The following is a 22268-nucleotide window of genomic DNA, read 5'->3' on the forward strand; positions in this document are numbered from 1 at the left end:
ATCCTCTTCGCCCTAATGGTTAGTGAAGAAAACTAATTATCCTATGTTTTTGAGTTCGATCCCACCTCTTACTCTATCTTAAATTTTTTTTTTATTTCGTCCTTATACCAATATTCTCAACCCGGGCAAAAGTTAATTACAAACTCATTTAATTCACTATCCTCTTTGTTTTAATGGTTAACGAGTAAAACTAATTATCCACCTCTCTTTCTGTATTTTTTTATGTTAACCACGTGGAAGGCATTCTTAACATCGCTTCGTCCTTGTGCCGAAGGCTATCACAATATCATGTGAAACATTCATGGGCGTTTGTAGACCCAACAGAACACACACACGTTGCTCACTAAACTCAGATATTCAGTTCATACACACCCTCTATCACTAACAAAAAGGCACACACACACACACACACACACACACACACACACACACACACACACACACACACCTATCCCATTTACACACACACATATATGCATACGAAGTGACAGTCGAAATAATCACATGTACTCAACGTATTCTTACAGATAAAACAGTTCTTTTTTTTTTAATATGAATACTTCTATGTGAAGTTTTTCGGTAATGTTGAATAAAATTCATACTGTACAGATATCAGTAAATATATTTGTAATGATTATTATATTTTTAATAACATAATAGGCTAGATATGATAATGATTATATTGTAATCTTCTTTAATATAAAAGGCAAAAATCTGTTGAAATGTATGTATATATGTATATATATATGTATGTATGTTTGTATGCCTCGCAAAAACTTTCGAGAGAGGCAACGGATTTTCACAAGAATGATATCATTTTGAAGCTCGACCCTTCAGACGACAAATATCGAAAAAAAATGATTATTATATGTTTAGTAACATAATAGGCTAGATATGATAATGATTATATTGTAATCTTCTTTAATATAAAAGGCAAAAATCTGTTGAAATGTATGTATATATGTATATATGTATGTATGTTTGTATGCCTCGCAAAAACTTTTGAGAGTGGCAACGGATTTTCACAAGAATGATATCATTTTGAAGCTCGACCCTTCGGACGACAAATATCGAAAAAAAAATGGTCGAAAACATTAATTCCTTCACCCTCAACTGGGCACTTTTCTACAGGAAGAGGACGCTTTTTTCGCCGATATTTTCAAAAGTCATTGCCTGTTTTAGAATGTCTAGCCTTAATTTAATCCTATGTCACACACACACACCTATCCCATTTACACACACGCACATATATGCATACGAAGTGACAGTCGAAATAAACACATGTACTCAACGTATTCTTACAGATAAAACAGTTCTTCTTTCACCAGAACGTTCTTGGGACTTTCTGAACTTTTGTATTCTACAAACTATTTATGTTTTATAGTCTTAAGCGATCAATAAAAAGTAATTATTTTGTATGGATGGACTTTACATGTTTTTCCTGATTTTCTAATCTAGCAACAATGTGCCATGGTCTGTTTAAATTTACCGCTTTCTTAGTAACAAACTTTTGTTGGCATGACCTTCATCTTTTCTTTTTTGGATGGGCCCATCATATTGTCAATTCAATAAAGAAAAACTTTAACAGTGAGCGAACAGAAAATTGTTTTCGGCATTGGGTATTAAAAACAAAGTATTTGTTCATTGCTCCTTATTCTAGCTTTCAAGAACTCAGGTGATTGCATTTCAGATATTAGTTTGTAGCTTATCCTTTGTCGCAAAAATTAGTGACGTATTTTCCTATTTAGCAGCAACACGCTTGTCTTGGTTTGAGAAACTGAACTAGTCCATAGAGCCAACTACTGTGGTTGTGACTTTTGCAAATTCACCGGACTGCTGAGCTGTCTGTTAATGCTATCAGCTGCTCCTGCTACTGTTCCAGCAACCCCAACCCTAACCCTAACCCTGTCCAGTTATCTATTTGCTCCACTTACCCAACCATTGACTCGATCAGTCCTTAAACTGTAGTGCAATTGCAGTCCGGCAAGCAGTCATTCAATTTCAGTATAACATGAGAATTCACTGAGCTGCCATTCAACCTCGGTATGATAGGACAGTTTCTTCTTTAGTCTACAGAGTTATCCTCCAACTACAGTAAGACAGGACCATTTGTTTTATAGTCCACTAATCTGTCATGCAAACCATGTATAGCAGATCATTTATTATTCAGCCCATTGAGCTGTTTGTCAGCCATAATGTAACGGGACTATTTCTCTTTCAGTTCACCAAGCTGTCCTTCAACCACAGGTCAATGGATCCATTTGTCTTGCAGTTCACCAAACTGTCATGCAAGTTATAATATGATACATCATCTTTAAAAATGTAAGCTGACCAATTAAACTCGTCTTTAACACTGGTGACTAACCCTAAGCATTATGAAAAAGTGCTTCTCAACAAAATAAACTGGCGATTTATATATTCGGCTTAAATTGTGTGTTGTCATCTTTCTTTGCCGATTATTTTGTGCCTCTCAATATTTGTTAGGCGCCACATCATACATTAGCTCTGAAAAGGATGATCTGAGCTGGTGAACATCATCATAAACCACAACGAGGCTAACAAGTGCATGCTGGGAGTAAACAAGACAGTTGAATGAAAGGAATTATGTAATTGAAGCAAGAGTGGGTAGGGAGTTTACTATGAGTATAATGGGCAGTACTTATTTACTTGTGGTGACGTCAGGCATGTGAAGAGGGACAGTCCGATGAAGTGATGGTTCCAGGAATCTAAATTGCATGTGTGGGGGATATCTAATCCTATTCAAAATATCACTCTTTCTCATAATATCACTCAATACAAGACTTAATCTTGAGTCTTTTGAGACATGCAACCAAAGCACTGACTTCGGATATCATTAAGACATCATATTGAGTGGCATTCGCACCAGTTGGGTTGAAATATTTTTCTATCTTGCTTATACCACAACTATTTTAAATATAAAACTTTCTTAGCGATTTATTTACAGTAAGAAACTAAATGTCTAGCCTGGTTTTCTGTTTAACTCATAGACAGTGTTAAATATCTAGGCCGTTTAAAAAAAAAAGCGTATACTTAGTGACACATACAAAAAACAACATGAAATAATTATCAAGTGTACCAAAAGGTCATTTGAATAAAAATTATGAACCTGACACAAACCTCTGCATGGAAAGAAACAACACACTTGATCAACTGTCAAAAAGAAGATAAAGTAAAAAAGTTAAAAGTATGATATTTGAAAGGTCATTTTTTTTTAGCAAAAATCAGGTCACACCAAAGTCAGGTCAATTCAGTGAAACAACAATGGCTGAATAAAACGCCCTTGTGTGTGGCTACAGTGTTAAGCCGTCACAAATGATTACAATAATAACAAATGATGGTGGTCACAAATGATTATGTAATAACAAACAAAAACGACGATGTTGTTAGTTGACGATTTGGGCCTGAGAAGAATCGACACGATTTGGGCCTGAGAAGAATCTTATGCATGCATCTCTCTCCTAACAGCTAATCGTTCATAACTATCGCTGACAATAAAGATATGTTGTTATATATTTTTTTGTACTTGTGCAGTTTAATCAAGACATTAAAAAAATGAAAATATCGAAAAAAAGGTTACATTGTACATATACATTTTGGACTAAAGATCTCCGAAAAAAAAAATTCATTTAATTTGAACAAGTAGTTTTTATTTTACAGCAGAAAAACACGTTTTTATGAGAACGCGTTAATGTCAGCCATTATGAAATTTGTTGAAAACGCTACGGGGAGATAACTCCAGTTAAAGCGCCGACATCTTTATTACTAGCTTTGCTTCCTAAAAATCGAACCTTTTGCTCGGTACCATAACAAATTGTTTTTTCACTGTAAAATAAAAAGTACTTGATGAAATTAAGTGAATTTTTTTTCAGAGAACTTCGTTCCATAACGAATACGTACAATATAACCTTCTTTTTTTTTTTTTTTCGATATTTTCATGTTTTAATGTCTTGATTAAACTGTGCAAGTACCTTTTTTATATATCAGTTATTCTTTTAAACAGCAGAAATAAAACAACAGTGCGCTTATGCAAAGCAGAACGCCCACGCACAATTTCACCAACATGCGGACAAACATGCCTACAATAATCATCAGCATCAGATTCTGATCAACATCTACTAAATTTAACCGCACTGAATGAGAGATAACTCGAAAAAAGTATTTCCTATTCACGCACTACACGACCTTTCATACATAACATGTGAACTTTTTTTGAGACATTATGAGAAGAACTACTGAACACAACGACCATATATACACACATTTTATTCAACTCACATACACACAACAGATATACAGGCATGCTTTCTCGGATAAAACAAGCTAACTTATATATATGCATATATATAGCGCTTGCTTCATTTATACACAGTATCAAACACCAACTCATATAGCACTAGCCAAAATGAACATGTATACTCAAATTCTTTTTACAGAGAAAACAATTCTTTCTTCACCTAGAACGTTCTTGATCTTTCATTCATTACGAACTCGTTATATTCGTTGTCATAATAACCCACCTAAATAACGTACCTTGCACTCTAACTAACTGCCCAGTGAACACCACTAACATGTGCCACCATACATACACAGTATATCGCATACAGTGCACCAAATGTGACCAATCATACGTCGGTAGCTCAGTGAGACACCTGCATATTAGAGTAAAAGAACACATACAAACACAAGCCTCTTCTGTTCGCAAACACCTTCACTAATGCGGCAACACTAACAAATCTATCAGAGTAGATATTTTATCCACCGAACGCAATGTTGGCAACCTTCGTATCAAAGAATCTATCCTGATTGCCAAATTGTATCCCAAGATTAATCGCCGACATGAATTAGGCTTTTCAGTCTTAACTTAACGCACACTATCCCACCATTATATAATAAAAATTAAAAAAATAAAATAAAAATAAAATAAAATAAAATAAATCCAAAAATAAATTAAAATAAATCAAAATAAATAAACAAACAAAATAATAAATAAGCAATCCTTATTTAAGATTACTACATATTAATAATAATAACCATGTATAACAATTAAATAGCAAGCCTAAGATATATGAATTAGATGGTGCGCTCATATGGCCTAATTGATTTCTCGGAGTAAGCCTAATAATATTAATTGCAAATAACAAATAAGACATAATACACCAAAAACAGAAATCCAAGTTAACTAAAATAAATAAATATATAAAAAAATAGAAAAACTCTCGAAATAACTTCTAACTACTTCGTCATAATATATTGCGTGTATAAATAAATAATCATAGTCAATAGAATATTACTATATAATTAAATTAAAGATACAAGAATCCATAAATGAGTATATATTCACTACATAACGAATTAAATAAAATACCCCCTAGAATAGGAATAATATTACTAAAATAAAAATAAATAAACAAATAAATAAATACATAAAAAAAATAATGCAACGTTATACACTTAACTGAGAAGAAATATCTGTAACGATTATCCCCCTTAGAACAGCTAATCAAGTAGTCTCTCTTTACCAACCGATTTATTCAAAGTCTACGCCCCCACACCCTCTCAATCAAATTATAAAAAAATAAGTTAGAAATAAAAATAAGGAAAAAAATTAACAAGTTCCGGACAATTGTTTACCACGAGACTGTTGCTGTTTACAGCAGCACGTTTGAACTAAAGATAAACTATTATAAAAAAAAAAAATAAATAAATTAGAAATAAAAATAAAGAAATGAATTAAAAAAAAACCCTAACCATATTAAATTAAAATACTATCTACAAGTTCCGGGCAATTGCTTGCTGCGATACTGTTACTGTTTGCAACAGCATATTTGAACCAAAATCAAATAAATATCTGATGAAGAGATCTTTCTCGAAATATTATATAACACGGATATACCACCAGACCGACTTTCCCAGGTGACCACTATGCAAATATAAATATAATCCGTCTAAGAAATGTATGAATATGTACACATGTATTTGTAAGTTGTATTAATAAAACTTTCTCACCTGCTTCAGCTTGTATCTTTCCATTACCTCTGCATTGTACCGCCTTCTACAATTCTATTTAACTGCATACTATACAATGCTTCAAGCAAACTACATCCACCTCTTTATATATATATATATATATATATATATATATATATATATATATATATATATATATATATATATGGTGGAACGATAAAGAAAACAACACTACAATTTTATTTTAAAACTTTAATTGAGAAAATCAATTCAGATAACTTGATTATGTAGTAGAACTGGTATCTATTCAATGTAGCTGCCTTCAGGCTCAATCACCACTTCGATACAAGTCTGGAACTGGGAGCATGTCTTTTCCACAAGTGCTGGCGGGAGCTTGGCAAATATTCGGCGGATGGCAGCGATCAGGATGGCTTTGGTGTTGTGGGAGGTCATGTTGGGGATGAATGACCAAACAGAATATTCGAGCAGGTTCAGGTCAGGGGAAGAGGGTGGGGGCAGTGAGAGAAGGTATAAAGTCGTAGCACTCTTGAAGCCAAGTCTGGGTTTCTTTGGATGTAGGCCAGCACCAAGTCCTGATGCCACACCCAGGGTTTGCCAGCAGTTACTGATTGCACTAGGGGATCACCACACTCGTCAGCACATCTAGGTACATTTTGGTGTTGACTTTTAAACCAACTTTGAAAATGTGAGGTGGCACAATGTGGCATTCACTTGAAACCACACCAAAGACCATAATTGTGGATAGAAACTTCGTTGAGCAGTGCCATCAAACGTTGAACTGTCCAGATTTGCATTTTGAGGGTGCTGGCAATGGTCCTGTGGTCATAACTTGGATCGGTAGAGAGCATGAGTCATATAGTGGCGCATGTTTGATTTCACTCGTTGAACATTGTGTCACTTTCGGACATGATAGAAGGATCCTATCATTCTTGGGATTTGTACACAACTGGCCAACTAGTAGATGATCTGCAACAAAAAAAAGAAAACCAGTTTTCATCAAACGGAAACGGAATCATGTCGTCTTTTCTAGGGTGACAGTTTTATCCTTCCGCTCTGTATATATGCTGGTAAGTTAAAGTCAAATGACTAAAATGAAAGAAATCAATCCAAAATCATGATTTTGGTTTATGTTGTAATTTATATATATATATATATATATATATATATATATATATATATATATATATATATATATATATATATATATATATATATATATATATAATCCGAGATTATTATTTTCTAGAAGTAACCAATGAAGTTTTACGAGAGTAATACAAGAGTGCTCAATACCGAAGTAGAGCATGGTATGCTCTTTATTTGTTTTTACATAAGCAGTAGTATGTTACTACACAGTCATGAGCATGTTTCGATCAGCTAGTTTTTAGTAACTAGAGACCTCTTCAGGCGATGCAGCTTATACGAAAGAAAGCAAAGTTTACAATGAAAATATCTGGCCTTCCTCGTCACAGGGAGTCAGTATCAGGAGGTTCCATTAAATGTTGTTAAAAATAGGAGCAAGGAATAAGATTTGGTTGTATGTAAAGAAGACTGAATAGAGGTGTGGATTAGAGTTTGTGTTGAGATATAAGATGTAGGAAGGAATGGGCGTTAAAAAGTCGGGATGGAGATAATAAAAGACTGGAAAGAACGGTATATGTATACATGTATGATGTCCGCCCCAAATCCTCAACATACTAGTGCTTATAGAGTCAATTAGTAGGGGAGCGTGAATTTGACAAACTTTTTGGAATATCTATGCGAAAAAGGGTTTAGGTTTAACCGGTATTATTCCGTTATGAGAATGCTTTTAATATGACTCGAATTTGCTGTGGCCAGAAAGTATACAGCTTACGTTTCCCTCCTGCCCATTCCTGCTTCACTCCTATCACCCCCACATACATTTATAATGAAATAGTGAAGAAAAGTAAAAGATACAAAATAAGAAAAAAAGGAAGGGCGAAAAAAAAAAAAGAAAAAAGAAAAAAGAAAAAAGAAAAAAAAAGGAAGGGCGAAAAAAAGAAAAAGAAAAAAGAAAAAGGGGGAACAAATCATAAATAATATATTTGTGGTAATTTAAAACATTTCTTTCTCCTTTTTACCCGTCCCCCTTTTCATTCCACCCTGCCCACGCTCATAGCCTTTTCTTTTTCCTTTTTTTTTTAAAGTTGTATAGTCGATATAATAATAATAATAATAATAATAATAATAATAATAATAATAACAACAACAACAATAATAATAATAATAATAATAATAATAATAATAATAATAATAAACTTTTATACTTAGATATAATTATTTGTGATAATTGTGATAATAATTAAAAATAGAAGGTAGTAGAGGATAAATAGGTTAGTGACTGCGATATTGATGATAATTGATAATTATAATTCTTTTTTTAATAATGATATCGATTATTCAAGCCATAACAAACAAGGTAGTTAATAATGGTAATAATAGTATCAGGCGATCATCAAAGACGTAAGTAAAAATCCATACAGACTTCATAAAAAAATGTACATAAGTAATCTGAAGAGAATGGTAAGTTTCAAACATGAAACACTCACTTTAAAGATGATGGTCAGAGAAAAGATGCTATCGAAGATACATCTGATCCAATACAGGACGGTATTTGGTTTTGGCGAGCAAAGCTAAGAGGATGATTCCATGATTTAACTTTTAAAATAAGACAAAAATCTAATAAAAATTGGAAGAAATTATTTATAAAATATTTATCAGAAATTGTCAGCTACATAATGACGCCTATAAACTGCTAGACATTATTGAATACTTTAATTTGGAAGTATTGTTAGTTAATCCAGTTACTACACAAACTATATGTTAGTTAAAAGTATAGTTTTCCCTGTATTTATTATTCAGCTAATCCCTCACACAAATATATAATTTATAACAGAGAGTACAAGATGTCCAAAAAGCCACTGAAGGATTTTGAACATAAATAGATTCTCTATTTTTAATATATTTCTGTAATTTTGACACAATCTGACTAAGACATTGGGAAATTAAAAAAAATGCAAAATTCAAACAATTTTTATTTATTAAAATAATGCCAAAGATCTTACTTGATAACAAAATGTGAAGCAGAGGGAATATGGTGAAGAAAAAGGTGATTTCACATATACTTTAGTTTTACCATCTTGGATCATTTTGGTAAATTTAATTGTAATTTTTATTATATATATATATATATATATATATATATATATATATATATATATATATATATATATATATATATATATATACTTTTCCAAAACCTTTGAAACTAGTAAAAAATTGTCCTTCGTTGGGAAATTATTTTGTCATTAAGTCAATTAATTTCCTGCATCGCTAATACGCCAATGGTATATCGTGTATCATTTTCTAATATGCTCAACTCAACATAAGGAGCATTATATATATATATATATATATATATATATATATATATATATATATATATATATATATATATATATATATATATATATTGGTTATTATTTCAAAGCCAGATGTATTTAATTCATACATAAGTTTATTATAAAGTACGTTTTATACGTGTTTCGTTGAACAATAGAAGACCACTAACAAAATTCCTCAGAGATACATGTATGTTCTTAAAAACTATTTGAAACAATTTTTATATGGAATGAAAAGGATTTGAAGAAAAAATCTAAAAGAAAAATGAAAATATGTGAAGTCTGGAAAAGCATACAAAAAAACTTATTTTAATGTTTGTACCCCCCCCCTCAAAAAAATCTTATTTTAATGTTTGTACCCCCCCCCTCAAAAAAAAACTTATTTTAATGTTTGTACCCCCCCCCTCAAAAAAAACTTATTTTAATGTTTGTACCCCCCCCCTCAAAAAAAACTTATTTTAATGTTTGTACCCCCCCCTCAAAAAAAACTTATTTTAATGTTTGTACCCCCCCCCTCAAAAAAAACTTATTTTAATGTTTGTACCCCCCCCTCAAAAAAACTTATTTTAATGTTTGTACCCCCCCCCCCTCAAAAAAAACTTATTTTAATGTTTGTACCCCCCCCCCCTCAAAAAAAACTTATTTTAATGTTTGTACCCCCCCCTCAAAAAAAACTTATTTTAATGTTTGTACCCCCCCCTAAAAAAAAACTTATTTTAATGTTTGTACCCCCCCTCAAAAAAACTTATTTTAATGTTTGTACCCCCCCCCCCTCAAAAAAAACTTATTTTAATGTTTGTACCCCCCCCCCCTCAAAAAAATAAATGAATTAAAAACACAACGTTGGAAAACATCTTACGTAGCCATATAAGATTATTTTAAATTATAATATGGCGACCTTGATGAATAAAATCTTATGATTGTGAATTAAATACATTTTCTGGTTTCGGAATGATAACTAATGATATACATGCCGTGAAAGTGAAAATTCACTTTCATTGAGCTGTTCTGTTACAATTCGAAATATTATATAGAGAATATATACTTCAATAGTATGTAGTTTTATGATTTTTGATGATTTTTGTAATTGAAACTATAAATTTAATTTACATATGAATTTATACATACATACATACATACATACATACATATATATATTTACATATATATATATATTTATATTATTTAGGCATTTAATTATTGAATTAAGAAAAGCGTTATTGTATTTGTTTCTTATTTTCAGAAATGTACATGAAATCAGTTTATGCGGCGAGATTGCTCATTGCTGGGATTTTTATCTTATTTTCATGTTCTCGATATTTTAAAGGCTTCAAAAAATTCATTGATATCGATGACACCATCTTTATCAATATCAATTAATTCTCCTAATTCATTGTCGTCTGCATGGATATCTATATCAGAATGTTGATGTAAAAGATCCATTGCCTCTGAGAATTCATCCATTGTGATAAATCCGGAATTATCCTTGTCAAGCGCTCGGAATATAGTCTCTAATATCTCCATGTTGTTGAATAGGATTTCTGAGGCACTCTCTTCCTGTATCTCTTTGGTGTATTCAAAACTCGTTTCATAGATAATGTGGTTATTTTCATCCTTCTTAGAAATCATAGGCTGTATTAATCGCCATGGAAGTTTCATACCCAACACTTGGCTTAGGATATTTCCATAGTCATCCATTGAAATACTTCCAGTTTTGTTTAGATCTATTTCTAGAAACTTTTGCATCAGTTGGTGGCGGTGTGAACACATCATACACTTTAATTCTTTAATTGCCTTCCCTTCCATTGAATCGACATTAGCTTTAACTTTGATACTTTCCAATGTATCGGCATTACTAATAAATTGTACAATTCGTACCTGTTTAACATCCCCCGTGTACACGACATATGCCCCTTTGTTGCTTCCTGGATGGTAATAATTTGACGATGAAAATACGGTTAACACTTTACCGGAATGATCGTAGGCGTAACCTTCTGTTTTACACTCGTGTGATCTGATTAGGAGTTCCAAATTGTGATCTTTGAGGAATTTTTCTGTCACATCTGGTCCGAATAATTTCCCGCCTCCGCGAGCTTGGTTTAATTCACAGCCCTGTTTAGCAGAAGGGTCGCTCCAAAAAACGTCCATTAATTGCTCCCAATCTGATCTGTTTTCCTGGACAACGACTCTTGGTGGTTTAATTATTGAATGAAACAAGTTCCTCTGAATTTTGGAAATTATATTTAGGTTCGTTATGTTGGAAATACCACCGTGTACGACAAATATCTTGCGGTCAATAATGGACCCAAACGGCATCTGCCGGAACAGGCCTTTGAAAAGAGTCTCTATTTTCCGGTTTGCTTCCTTATATTTCCCGAGCACTTCCTTTGAAAACCCATATTTTTCATTCATGTCAGGATCTTCGTGGTTTCCGCGATTAAAGTGGACATGATTTGGAAACAACAAAAAACAGTAGCATAGTATCATCAACACTTCTACTGCTTTCGGCCCTCGGTCTACGATATCGCCATTAAACACATACGGGTTGCTTAGTGACGGTATATCATTCTTATAAAATATCATAAGCAGATCCTCAAGGCTACCGTGTAGGTCTCCGACTACGGTGACTTTTTTAGTGATCGGTATGTTTACTTCGTTAATATTCGGCTTCATCTTCATTTTTTCTGTGGTCATGATAAGCATATTTATCACGCAAGCCGGATGCAGTGTGTTCCCCCTCTTCAGAAAGTTCATCAAAGTGTTTAGATTCTCAATTGAAAATGGTGGTGATATATTGACCCCAACAGTTTCTGGGATCGGCACTAATTCATCGATGTCTAAGAACATGCTGGGACTACTTGCCAAGTCCACTTCGCGACATAATAGGCGTTTAGACTTCTGAGACTCGCCACTAAATCCGTCAATTAAGACACAAAAGAACCGGTTAAGCCTCATTTGGTTCCGCTCGCCGTAATACTCGACCTTTTGAAAGATATGCCACGCCAGGGCTCTTCTGACCCGCAATTTACTTATCCAAACCCGGAACACTTTCTGAATCAAAATAGAAGCTTTAATCTTTATCATTTTTTCTCTCTCTCTTGCCGCTATCCTTTGGTGTTTCTTATCCTGCTGCGAAATCGGAGCAGCAGGTCTCAGGCCTTTCTTAACCACTGGCGCAGGAGGGGGTGTACACATTTCTTTTTCTTTGGGAAAGCATATACCCATCTTAAGGGCGCTAAAACCAAAACTTGTAATCCAATCTCTCTCATTATGCAATATAAATGATTAATGACGTCATAATTATCCGATGGTATTTACGTTTCAAATTTACGTCATGTTTATTTTCAACTAGTAAGGTGCTGAGGATCGCTATTGAACGAGAGTCAGAGGTTATCAACTATGAATATTCAGATCAACTATTTCCCCCTCCTGCGGGGACCCTTAACCCCTAATTGATCCGCATAATCTCGTTTTGTGGACACAGCTATTATTATTTTTTTTCACTTTAGTGACATTGAAGTCTTTTGGAGTCGTTGGACCTTATTTAATTGTATTGCTTTAGAAGATTGGCGGTTAATGGAAAGCCCCAGGAACATGAAAGAAAGGGGAAAGGAAGACATGAGGAAAGTAGAAAGAAAGAAAGGGAATGAAAATAGAAAAATAAACATATAAAAAAGACAAAAAGAAAAAGTATACAAAAGAAGAAATAAATAAAAAAATGAAGTAATGAAGAATAATAAAAAGAAATAAATATAAAGAAAGAATAAAAGAACAGAAAGAAGAAAAAGAAAACGAAAAAGACAAAAAAAAAGAAAAGAGAAAGAATAAAGAAAGACAGAAAAAGATAAAGAAAGAAAAATAAAGAATAAAGAAATAAATAAAAAGGAGAAAAGGGGTAAAGAAAGAAGAAAAGGAAAGAAAGAAAAAGAAAAAGAAAGAAAAAGAAAAGAGAAAAGAATAAAGAAAGTGTTGCCCATCGTACAAAAAACAATGAACTTTTCGTCTCTGCATGATGCACAAGTTATATACACTTGGCAATAGGGACGACTCTATTTGTTGTATTTGTTTTTCTTTTTAATATGCTTTGTTTCTACTAAACACCGAGGTGTGTCTTTCTTCCGGACCCTTACCGGTCTACAACGCTGGTGACGAGGATTATTAAGGAACTCGGATTTATGTCAACCATAACACATAACACTGGCGAACATTCTTAAGAAACTTTATTGAAGGACCTGAAAAGGGACGCTACAACACGGACGACAAGGATTATTAAAGAGATTTTATTCGAGAACCTTAAAAAGAACAGACGTGGAGAAACAAACAGCGAGATTTCCCCGATAATCTCAAACGCACCCTAATGTTCTTTTCTCTTTCCCACAGAAAAGACGTTGAGAGGCTGTTGCTGCTCTATCGTTATTTTCATGGCAAGTGCTTGACTGAACCCCAATAAAACACTCGACTAGCTACAACCATTATATATGATTTCTCCTGCTACCTGTGCCTAAATCTAAGCATAAATTCCATGAACAAAGCTTCTCGTCCAGAACTGCCCGCTCGTGGAACACTGTTCCACTGGCCTGATTCCCGATTGAATGCAACATAGTAGCCTTCAAATACAATGTAAACAAATTCTTGTTGATCCGTCCCCATAAATAACCAAATTCTACCCAGTTTAAACTATTAGCGATTACTACACTAACACCTTACATTTATTAACCTTTATCCTCGAGTGGCCTTTGAGCCTTGATAAATCGTGAAACCCAACTTAAAAAAAAGTGGCTTTATCTGCCGACTTGAAAAATAACCCGTAAGTTGGATTCTTTTTAGCTAAAGTGAATTCCCTTTTTTTTCTCAAAGAAAAATTAAGGGTTTCGTTATTTTATTCCGGCGTTGCGCTTACTTTTAACAAAACATGAATAATCTCTCTCTCTCTCGCTCTCTCTCTCTCTCTCTCGCTCTCTCTCTCTCTCCCTCTCTCTCTCAGAAAGAAAGAAAAAGAGTATCTACCCGTAATAACTTTTGAACGAAAAACTAAAATAAAAAGTGATTTTTTTTCTCTGCGAAATAAAAAGGAAGATTTATATTTTGTTTGTTCGCTTACGTTAGTGGAATATTTAAACTTCTAAAGCCGTACTTTAAAAACACAAACATGAAATAATTCAAATCTAATATGGTTAAACTGATTAAATATTAAATCAAACAATAACAAAAAGAGAAGAAACAGTTCTAGAAAAGCAACTAAAAAACGAAGAAAATTAAAAAAAAAAAGTCTAATGAAGCAGCAACAAAGAAACTAAGAACAACAGAAAAGCAAACGAAGGAAAACTTCGGAAACAACAGCAAATAAATAGATAAATAAAATGAAATAAAATAAATAAATACGCGAAAAATAAACGAAAAAAAAAATCGAAAAAAAGGCAACAAAAATTTGAAGAATTATTCCTACAAATATTGTCAAATAGAGGTCAGTGTACCGAAAATAAAACTGCATTTTTCTCGAAATTTCACTTTTTCAATCGAGGATAAAACCATAGCTTAATGTTTCCGAAGATAAAATAGACCGTGCAAAATGGGCAGACTCTAGAAAAATTCGCCTAGTACTCCGAAAATTAAGGACCATTGAACATAACAAGTTCGTAGACTATATTTTACTCCGAAAAACTAACCCGCTAAATTTTGGTGAAAATATTAACGCTAACAGAACTATTTAGCCTTAAAACTTCCCCATTCCACAAAAGGTAGACATGTCTGAGCTCAACCAGAAAAGATAATGAAGATCACTTTATGTTCGCATCAATCGTTATTAAGAACCGTAACGATTTCAAACGTTCTGAACATTAAATGTTTAATATTCGTGCAAAAACATGTATCCGCGAAAAACGCCACAGGAAAAAGAGAAAAATACATCACATGGTCGCGGGGAGAAGATAGTTGCGTGTAAAATCAAGGGCGAAAAGCGTTGGCTGACGGGAAATGCCGAGTGAGCTTATTCAATGAGAAACCGAGTTGCCAAAAGAGATGCGAGCGAGCAGACGATACTAAATTGTAAGAAAAAAAAAAGAAAAGAAAGGAAAAGTTTCATTGTACTTCAAAAGATCCATTGCAAAAACAACAAATGCTTATGCGTGTGACAAGGATAATGAATAATTCTAGGCTGAAAGCTATCGTGAAGACGCCTGAAATGGCCTTCGCGTTGTACCAAGAAAACCGACTTCTGCAACAGAGAGTAGATGCAAGAAATGCCAACGGAAGTGTATCCTTACAAAAACGAAAAATCGTAACCGACGGTTTCGGCTGAAGGTGCAGTAATGGCCAGTGTAGACACTGGACCTCTTCCTCGCGCCATACCACCTTCTTCCAGCGATTTCATCTCCGGATACAAATTATCTTAAGATTCATATATATGGTGGGCCTACGAAACGACAACGCACACCAACCTACAACGGTGTTGTAGCTTTTTTTTTGTAATATTATTAGTATGAATGTGTAATATCAAGGAGGCGAAACGAAGCATGTTAGCTCACGGAAGACATCTTTATTTTCCCAGGGAAGTAACTCGTACAGCACGAATTATAAACAAGAAGGAAAGATAATCCATATGTTGACATCCCTCTTTCACAAGAGAATTGTTTGTTTAACCAGTGGTTGCTGGATGAGTTTTTACAAGTGAACTTATTTGCAGATCATATCTTTTGGGGCGGGGGTGGGAGTTATGACACGACCCGATTATTACAGATGGTTTGTTTGTACTCGACTGTGTGATATGTGCGGGACGCTTGCATGCGTATTGGGAGTTTCTGCATGATGTGAGCTTAGTACATTGGGTGGTGTGACTTGAGTATGACGCAAGGGTGTATTATGTGCAATCGATTGTGTCATATTGGATGTGTGGGCAACTTTCTTGAGATGTCTGCGATTTCTGCAAAGAATCTGTTCTGATGACGTCTCTACAATGTAGGAACGTGGTTCAGTGCAGGCTTGTCTAACGGTCGCTAGAGTCCATCTTCTCATCTCTTGGTCTTGTACTCGTACTCGCTGTCCTGCGCTGAGATTGAGGAGGTCCTTAGCATGTTTGTCATGTTGTCTTTTCTGTGACAACTGTCTCTGTAACAGACGATTCTGGCTTTCTTCTCTATGAACATTTTGGTTCGTACATTTTGTGGGGAGATTGCTGACTAGTTTGCGATTAAAAAGCAATTCACCCGGAGATGGGATAGTATGATCCGATGATTGTTGATCACAGACACAAGAGGCCCATGTTTATGTTCCGATTGCCTAACATGGCTTTCTTCATGACTGCTTTGACAGTCTGAGTGCAGCGTTCTGCTATGCCGTTAGATTGGGGGTATCTGGGAGAGCTGGTAATATGCTCAAAGTCCCAGGCTTTAGCAAATTCTTTGAACTGCTGGGAGCTAAAATATGAGCCATTATCGCTTATGAGCCTTTCAGGGACTCCCTGCTCAGCAAATATTTGCTTGAGACAACTAATGACCTCCTTGCTGGAGAATTCCCTGAGACTGCGGATGAAAGGGTACTTTGAGTAATAATCCACCACAAGCATATAGTTGATTCCATTCAGATTGAAGAGGTTGGTGGCTAAGATTTGCCACGGTCGTACCGGAGTCTCATGTGGCATGAGGGTTTCAGCGGGTTGGGATTTCTGGAGCTCTTGGCATACGGCACATTGTTGTGTCTAGATGTCAATGTCATTGTTGATTCCACTCCAGAAAACACAAGTTTTTGCTTTTAATTTACACTAGTCAATTCCATGGTGTCCATAGTGTATCTTCTCGAGTACCTCTGCATCCATTGCTTGAGGTATTAGAATTCTGTTGCCTTTGAGCAGAATCCCATTTTCAATGGAGAGCTCATCCCGATAAGACCAGTATGGTTGAAGGTCTTTGTGTAGTTTCCTGCAAGAGTCTGGCCAACCATTTAGGATTCGCATCTTCAGCTCAAGCAAAATGGAGTCGTCATCCGTTGCTTGACGAATCAGTGTGAGTTTTTCAGTAGAAACTGCACAAAGTCCACTTTGATGTCTTGGTTTACGACCTCTTTGTTCCTTTAGTTGGGGAGCCTAGATAGTCCATCAGCTAGTAGCATTTTGTTGCCCGGTCGATATTTTATGATCATGTCATGTTCCTGGAGTCTCAGGAGCATCCGTTGTAGTCGAGGGGGTGCTGCTGTTAGGTTCTTGAGGCAGATCATTCCCAAGGGCTTGTAGTCACTCTCAACTTCAAAGGAGCAGCCGTAGATGTATGTTCGAAATCGTTTTCAGCCAAATACGACAGCCAGAAGTTTGTGCTCGATATTGGCATAGCGCTTCTCGGTTTCAAGTGAGTGATTTTGAGGCAAAAGCTACATATTTGCCTTCTTGTATTAGTGTGGCTTCTAACCCTCTGCATCAACTTGTACGGTAGGTTTTTTATGGGTAATAGTATCGGAGTAGCATCTCCTTGCATATTATGTCCTTTATTTCTTGCAGTGACTTCTGGTGGCTGTTGTTCCATTAGTAGTCAGCATCTTTTTTTAAGAGCTCCCTGAGGCTTGCTGTGAGGTCTGAAAGCCTCGGAATGAAAAGTGCCATGTAGGTAATGATCCCTAGTACCTTCTGTAGATCGGTAACATTAGTTGGGCTCGGGAGTGATTTCATTTCCTCCATTTTTGGGGAATCTGGGTGTATCCCATCCTCATCAAAGATAGCAGCAAAGAATCTGACTTGTTTTTGATTTATGGCACATCTGTGATTGAATGTGAGGCCAGCAGTCTTTGAAGTCTCTGTTAACTTTCTCAGGTTGCGGTCGTGCTCTTCTTTGGTTTTTCCATGGATGATCATGTCATCAATTAACGCTAATGATCCAGGGAATTTTTCTATGATCATATCCATTTTTTGCTGGAAAACATCCTGAGACATGACCAACTCAAACGGCATCCTCTTGAATATCTTCCAAAAGGAGAGTTAAATATCGTGAGTAGCTGTGACTCATCAAGTTTGATTGACCAGTAGCCGTTTTTGGTGTCCAGCTTTGAGAAGAATTTGGCACCAAATTTTTGCTGGAAACATAACCAACCCAAAAGGCATCCTCTTGAAGCAATATCTTTCAAAAGGAGAGTTAAATGTCATGAGTTAAATGTCATGAGTTAAATGTCATGAGTAGCTGTGACTCCTTGTCAAGTTTGTATTGACCAGTAGTCATTTTGGGTGTCCAGCTTTGAGAAGAATTTGCCACCAGACAGTTTGTGTGAGAGCTCCTCCATGGTTGGGGTTTTGTAATGGCATCACATTATGTTTTTGTTTAAATCTTTATGGTCTAAACAAATTCGCAGTTTGCCGTTGCTCTTCCGCACATAAACGATGCTGCTTACCCAGTCAGTTGGTTCATCAATCTTTTTTATTATTCCCAGAGACGCCATTAGATCTAGTTCCGACTTTATCTCGTCCCTCATATTGATGGGAAATTTCCTCGGTGTATGGACTATGGGTAAATTGTTAGGGCGAAGTACAATGTGGTACTCTCCTGGAAAGTTTCTAATCCGGTCGAATTGGTCCGGATAGGCTTTCATGAGATTTCTCGTAGAATTTATAGTGGTGTTTGACGGAGGATCAACTGGGGTACATGCTATTCTCTGTATGGAGCAGTGTAGCGTTGCCAATTTCAACTCTTGGATGGAGGGTAATCCTAATATGGTAGGTCCATTTGATGTGACCACATAAAATTTGCTTTCTATAGACCCTGGTACCCACATTTCATATCGATGGATCCGTGCTGCGCGATATCAGAGCCGTTGTAAGCTGTAAGAATTGCAGTTTCTTTGTTGGTTGTGCCTGGACGTGGATGCCCATTCTGGTCCACATGTTTGGGAAACATCTGTCGGAACGTGCGTAAGGGAAGTGTATTCCCTTCCACGCCTGTGTCCACTTTGACCTTCAGCTCATGAATGCCTTTTCTGTTTGGAAGGACGATATCCAGGTTGGCAAATGTTTCTGTTCGGAAGGTGTTGTCCCCTTTCTGATTTACTGGATATAAAAACATTCTTTCAACATCACCTGCCATTTCATCTTGCTATACGTTTGTACAGTTCTGCTGGGTTTTAAACGTATCCCGTTCCGGTCCAAAATTTCTCTGCTTGGTTAGCTTGTTTGCTTGTGGCTGTCTATTGGTGTTTTTAGTTTTTCGGGTCTGGTACCTTTTGGCCCAGTGGTTCTTACGACCACATGCTGAGCACGTACTGCTGCGAGCAGGACAATTTCCTGGTTTATGACGGAGTCCACATTTTCCACAGATGTCCGCGCTCTCAATTTTGTGTTTTTTAGAGCTTATCTGGCTTTCACATTCACCCTTTATTTAGCGCATTTTTTTCATGTGATCCACTGAAGCTTCGTAGCTTCTGCACATGTTTAGAACTTCAGGCATCGCCAGTTTTTCATTTTTGCATAGTAGCTGCTTTTGCAGCTCTGGGAATCTAGTCTCCACAATTATTTGGGAATCTAGTCTCCACAATTATCTGGGAATCTAGTCTCCACAATTATTTGGTCTAAATGCGTTCTTCTGTTTCAATTTCGTCCCTGAGCTTGCATTTTTGCACCTGCAGCCTGCATCTCGCGAGAAAGTCATCGATATTTTCTGTATCGGTCTGCGAGTATTTCTGTAAACATGCAATTCTGAAGTTGATTTGAGGCTCTATTTTTTCTTGGAATTTGTTCCAAATCACTACATAGTCGCGCTTGTCGCCCTCATTTTCAAATGTCCATGAGTTAAATCTTCTTAACCCTCCTTTCCCCGATAATAATAAAATGTGGTTCACTTGTTTGGTTACGCCAATGTTCCCAGCAACCCAGCACATGTGTGGTTCCATTGAATGAGTGGCCATTTTCTTATAAACGATACACGGGAATGCAAAGAAGATAATTAAGGAAAAGAGAAAAAACAACAACTCAGTTTTACGAGTACGAATCCAATATGGCGCCTTAGTGACGCACGTGTTCTCAAAAGTTCGGTAAGAAGACTGAATTATTGTCGGGCTGTTTTCAAAGTTCTCTTTTTTTTTTTTTTTTTTAGTTTCTTCTTTTTTTTTTTTAACAGTACTAACTCATAGTCGAGTTTTATTGCTGCCACCATGTTGTACCTTTTTTTTGTGATATTATTAGTATGAATGTGTATAGACGGGAAGAGTGTGATATCGGATTGGAGCACACTCACCGACTGGAAAAAACTTCTTGAAGGATATTTGCCAAGACTTTTACCTTCGAAATCCTTGGCAGATCGGAGGCCTGTCCAAACTTGTTTTCCACACGCACGCACGTATATACACAACTACGTATATACACCCCAGGCACGCACGCAAGCACACATACGCATTAACCACACATACGTACACACATACGAGCGTGAGGTCACTTCCTTTTTTTCTCCAAACGCATGCGCAGAAAACCAAGGTCCCACGCGCAGCCCCTTTTTCTTCCTCTTTCATCGGGTGGTTTTTGAGCTGACCAGTCGCACCAGATTTCGCCTCCCGACTACCAGTGGCCACTCCTCGTCAAAACATGTGCGCGGACGGTTAGCGACCTGCATACGTTCGCCCTTTCTTTCTCCCCCGTTTTCATAAAGCAGCAGTCGCTTTATGTGTGCCTTTTCATTTCCTCCTCACGTTTGGATTTTTCATCTTTTGAAATGAACATTAGCTTTTTATTTTTCTACGAAAAATAAACGTGTTCAAATTTATTCAACGTTTTCATTCCTTCATTTTCTGTTTGTTTCATTGTATATTTTTGCAGCGGTTTGGTGTATTATTATATACTAACCCGTTACAAATTTGGTGACCCCCGAACTTTAAAATGAAATGAACGTTTTTGAAGGAACCACGTGTTGAACTCTAACACAAATATTTACAAAACACACGGAAAATAACCGGACAGCCACGTGGAAGAATAACGTCAAACCGCGAACAAAAGACGAGTAAAATAATAATAATGTCACTACAACCCACGGAAACCCAGTATGAAACAATGACATTGAACATTCCACCCTTCAACCCGGCGAACACAAAAATATGGTTCGTCCAAATACAAGCTTTATTTGACGCCAAACGAATTACCTCACAACGAGCGCGTTATTGCTATCTCGTCGAGAAACTGCCTTTGGAGATAGTGGAAGAGGTTATAGATGTACTTGACAATGTGCCTGAAGAAAACCCATACGACACACTCAAGCAAGCCATTCTACAGCGAACCGGCGTTTCTAATGAAGCCATGCTGCGAAACCTGTTCACACAAGTTGAATTGGGAGACCGCACACCGTCGCAGTTACTACGACACATGAAATCCTTGTTAGGAGAAAATAAAATGTCTGACAGCATTATGCGTAGCTTGTGGATGAATAAGCTACCCGCGACAGCAAAACAAATCCTCGCGCCAATGTCTGAAGAGACGACGTTAGAAAAACTCGCCGACATAGCTGACCGAATACTCGAAAGTTCCCGAAGCCGACAAGTGTACGCACAACAACAGCAACCAGTGCAAACCCGAGACGAGGAGCTAGCGGAATTAAAGTCCACAGTGGAAAAGCTGTCACAACAATTAGCCGACGCTCTCCAAGTATGTCGACGTTACCCCAGTAACTACAACAACACGCGACAAAGGACCAGGCGAAGAAGCTCCAGCAGCAGGCGACACGGTTCACGTGATAGACAAAACATATGCTTCTATCACAGAAAATTCGGCGCGGACGCTCGACGATGCACTACACCCTGTGCGTTCAAAAAAACAGCACAGGGAAACGAATTTTCCAGCCAGTAACGACGACAACTGTAGCTGGAATACACAAAAAAGGTCGTCTG

At 36.2% G+C, this 22268-nt stretch overlaps 2 protein-coding genes and 1 pseudogene across 2 annotated transcripts in view; 2 read left to right on the forward strand and 1 right to left on the reverse strand.

Moving 5' to 3' along the window:
• LOC145268406 (thrombin inhibitor rhodniin-like) overlaps positions 1–22268 on the forward strand; it is a 133100-nt gene that overhangs the window by 27909 nt on the left and 82923 nt on the right. The gene's annotated exons all lie outside the window — the stretch shown is intronic.
• LOC145268403 (serine/threonine-protein phosphatase with EF-hands 1 pseudogene) lies at positions 10649–12690 on the reverse strand (annotated as a pseudogene).
• Positions 21403–22227, forward strand: LOC145268383 (uncharacterized). The gene has a single exon (XM_080123940.1). The coding sequence runs from the start codon at positions 21403–21405 to the stop codon at positions 22225–22227; it is 825 nt and encodes a 274-aa protein (XP_079980066.1).

This window comes from Euprymna scolopes, chromosome 43 (assembly GCF_053919585.1).
Source record: "Euprymna scolopes isolate OS-2025 chromosome 43, ASM5391958v1, whole genome shotgun sequence".
Taxonomy (NCBI): Eukaryota; Metazoa; Mollusca; class Cephalopoda; order Sepiida; family Sepiolidae; genus Euprymna; species Euprymna scolopes.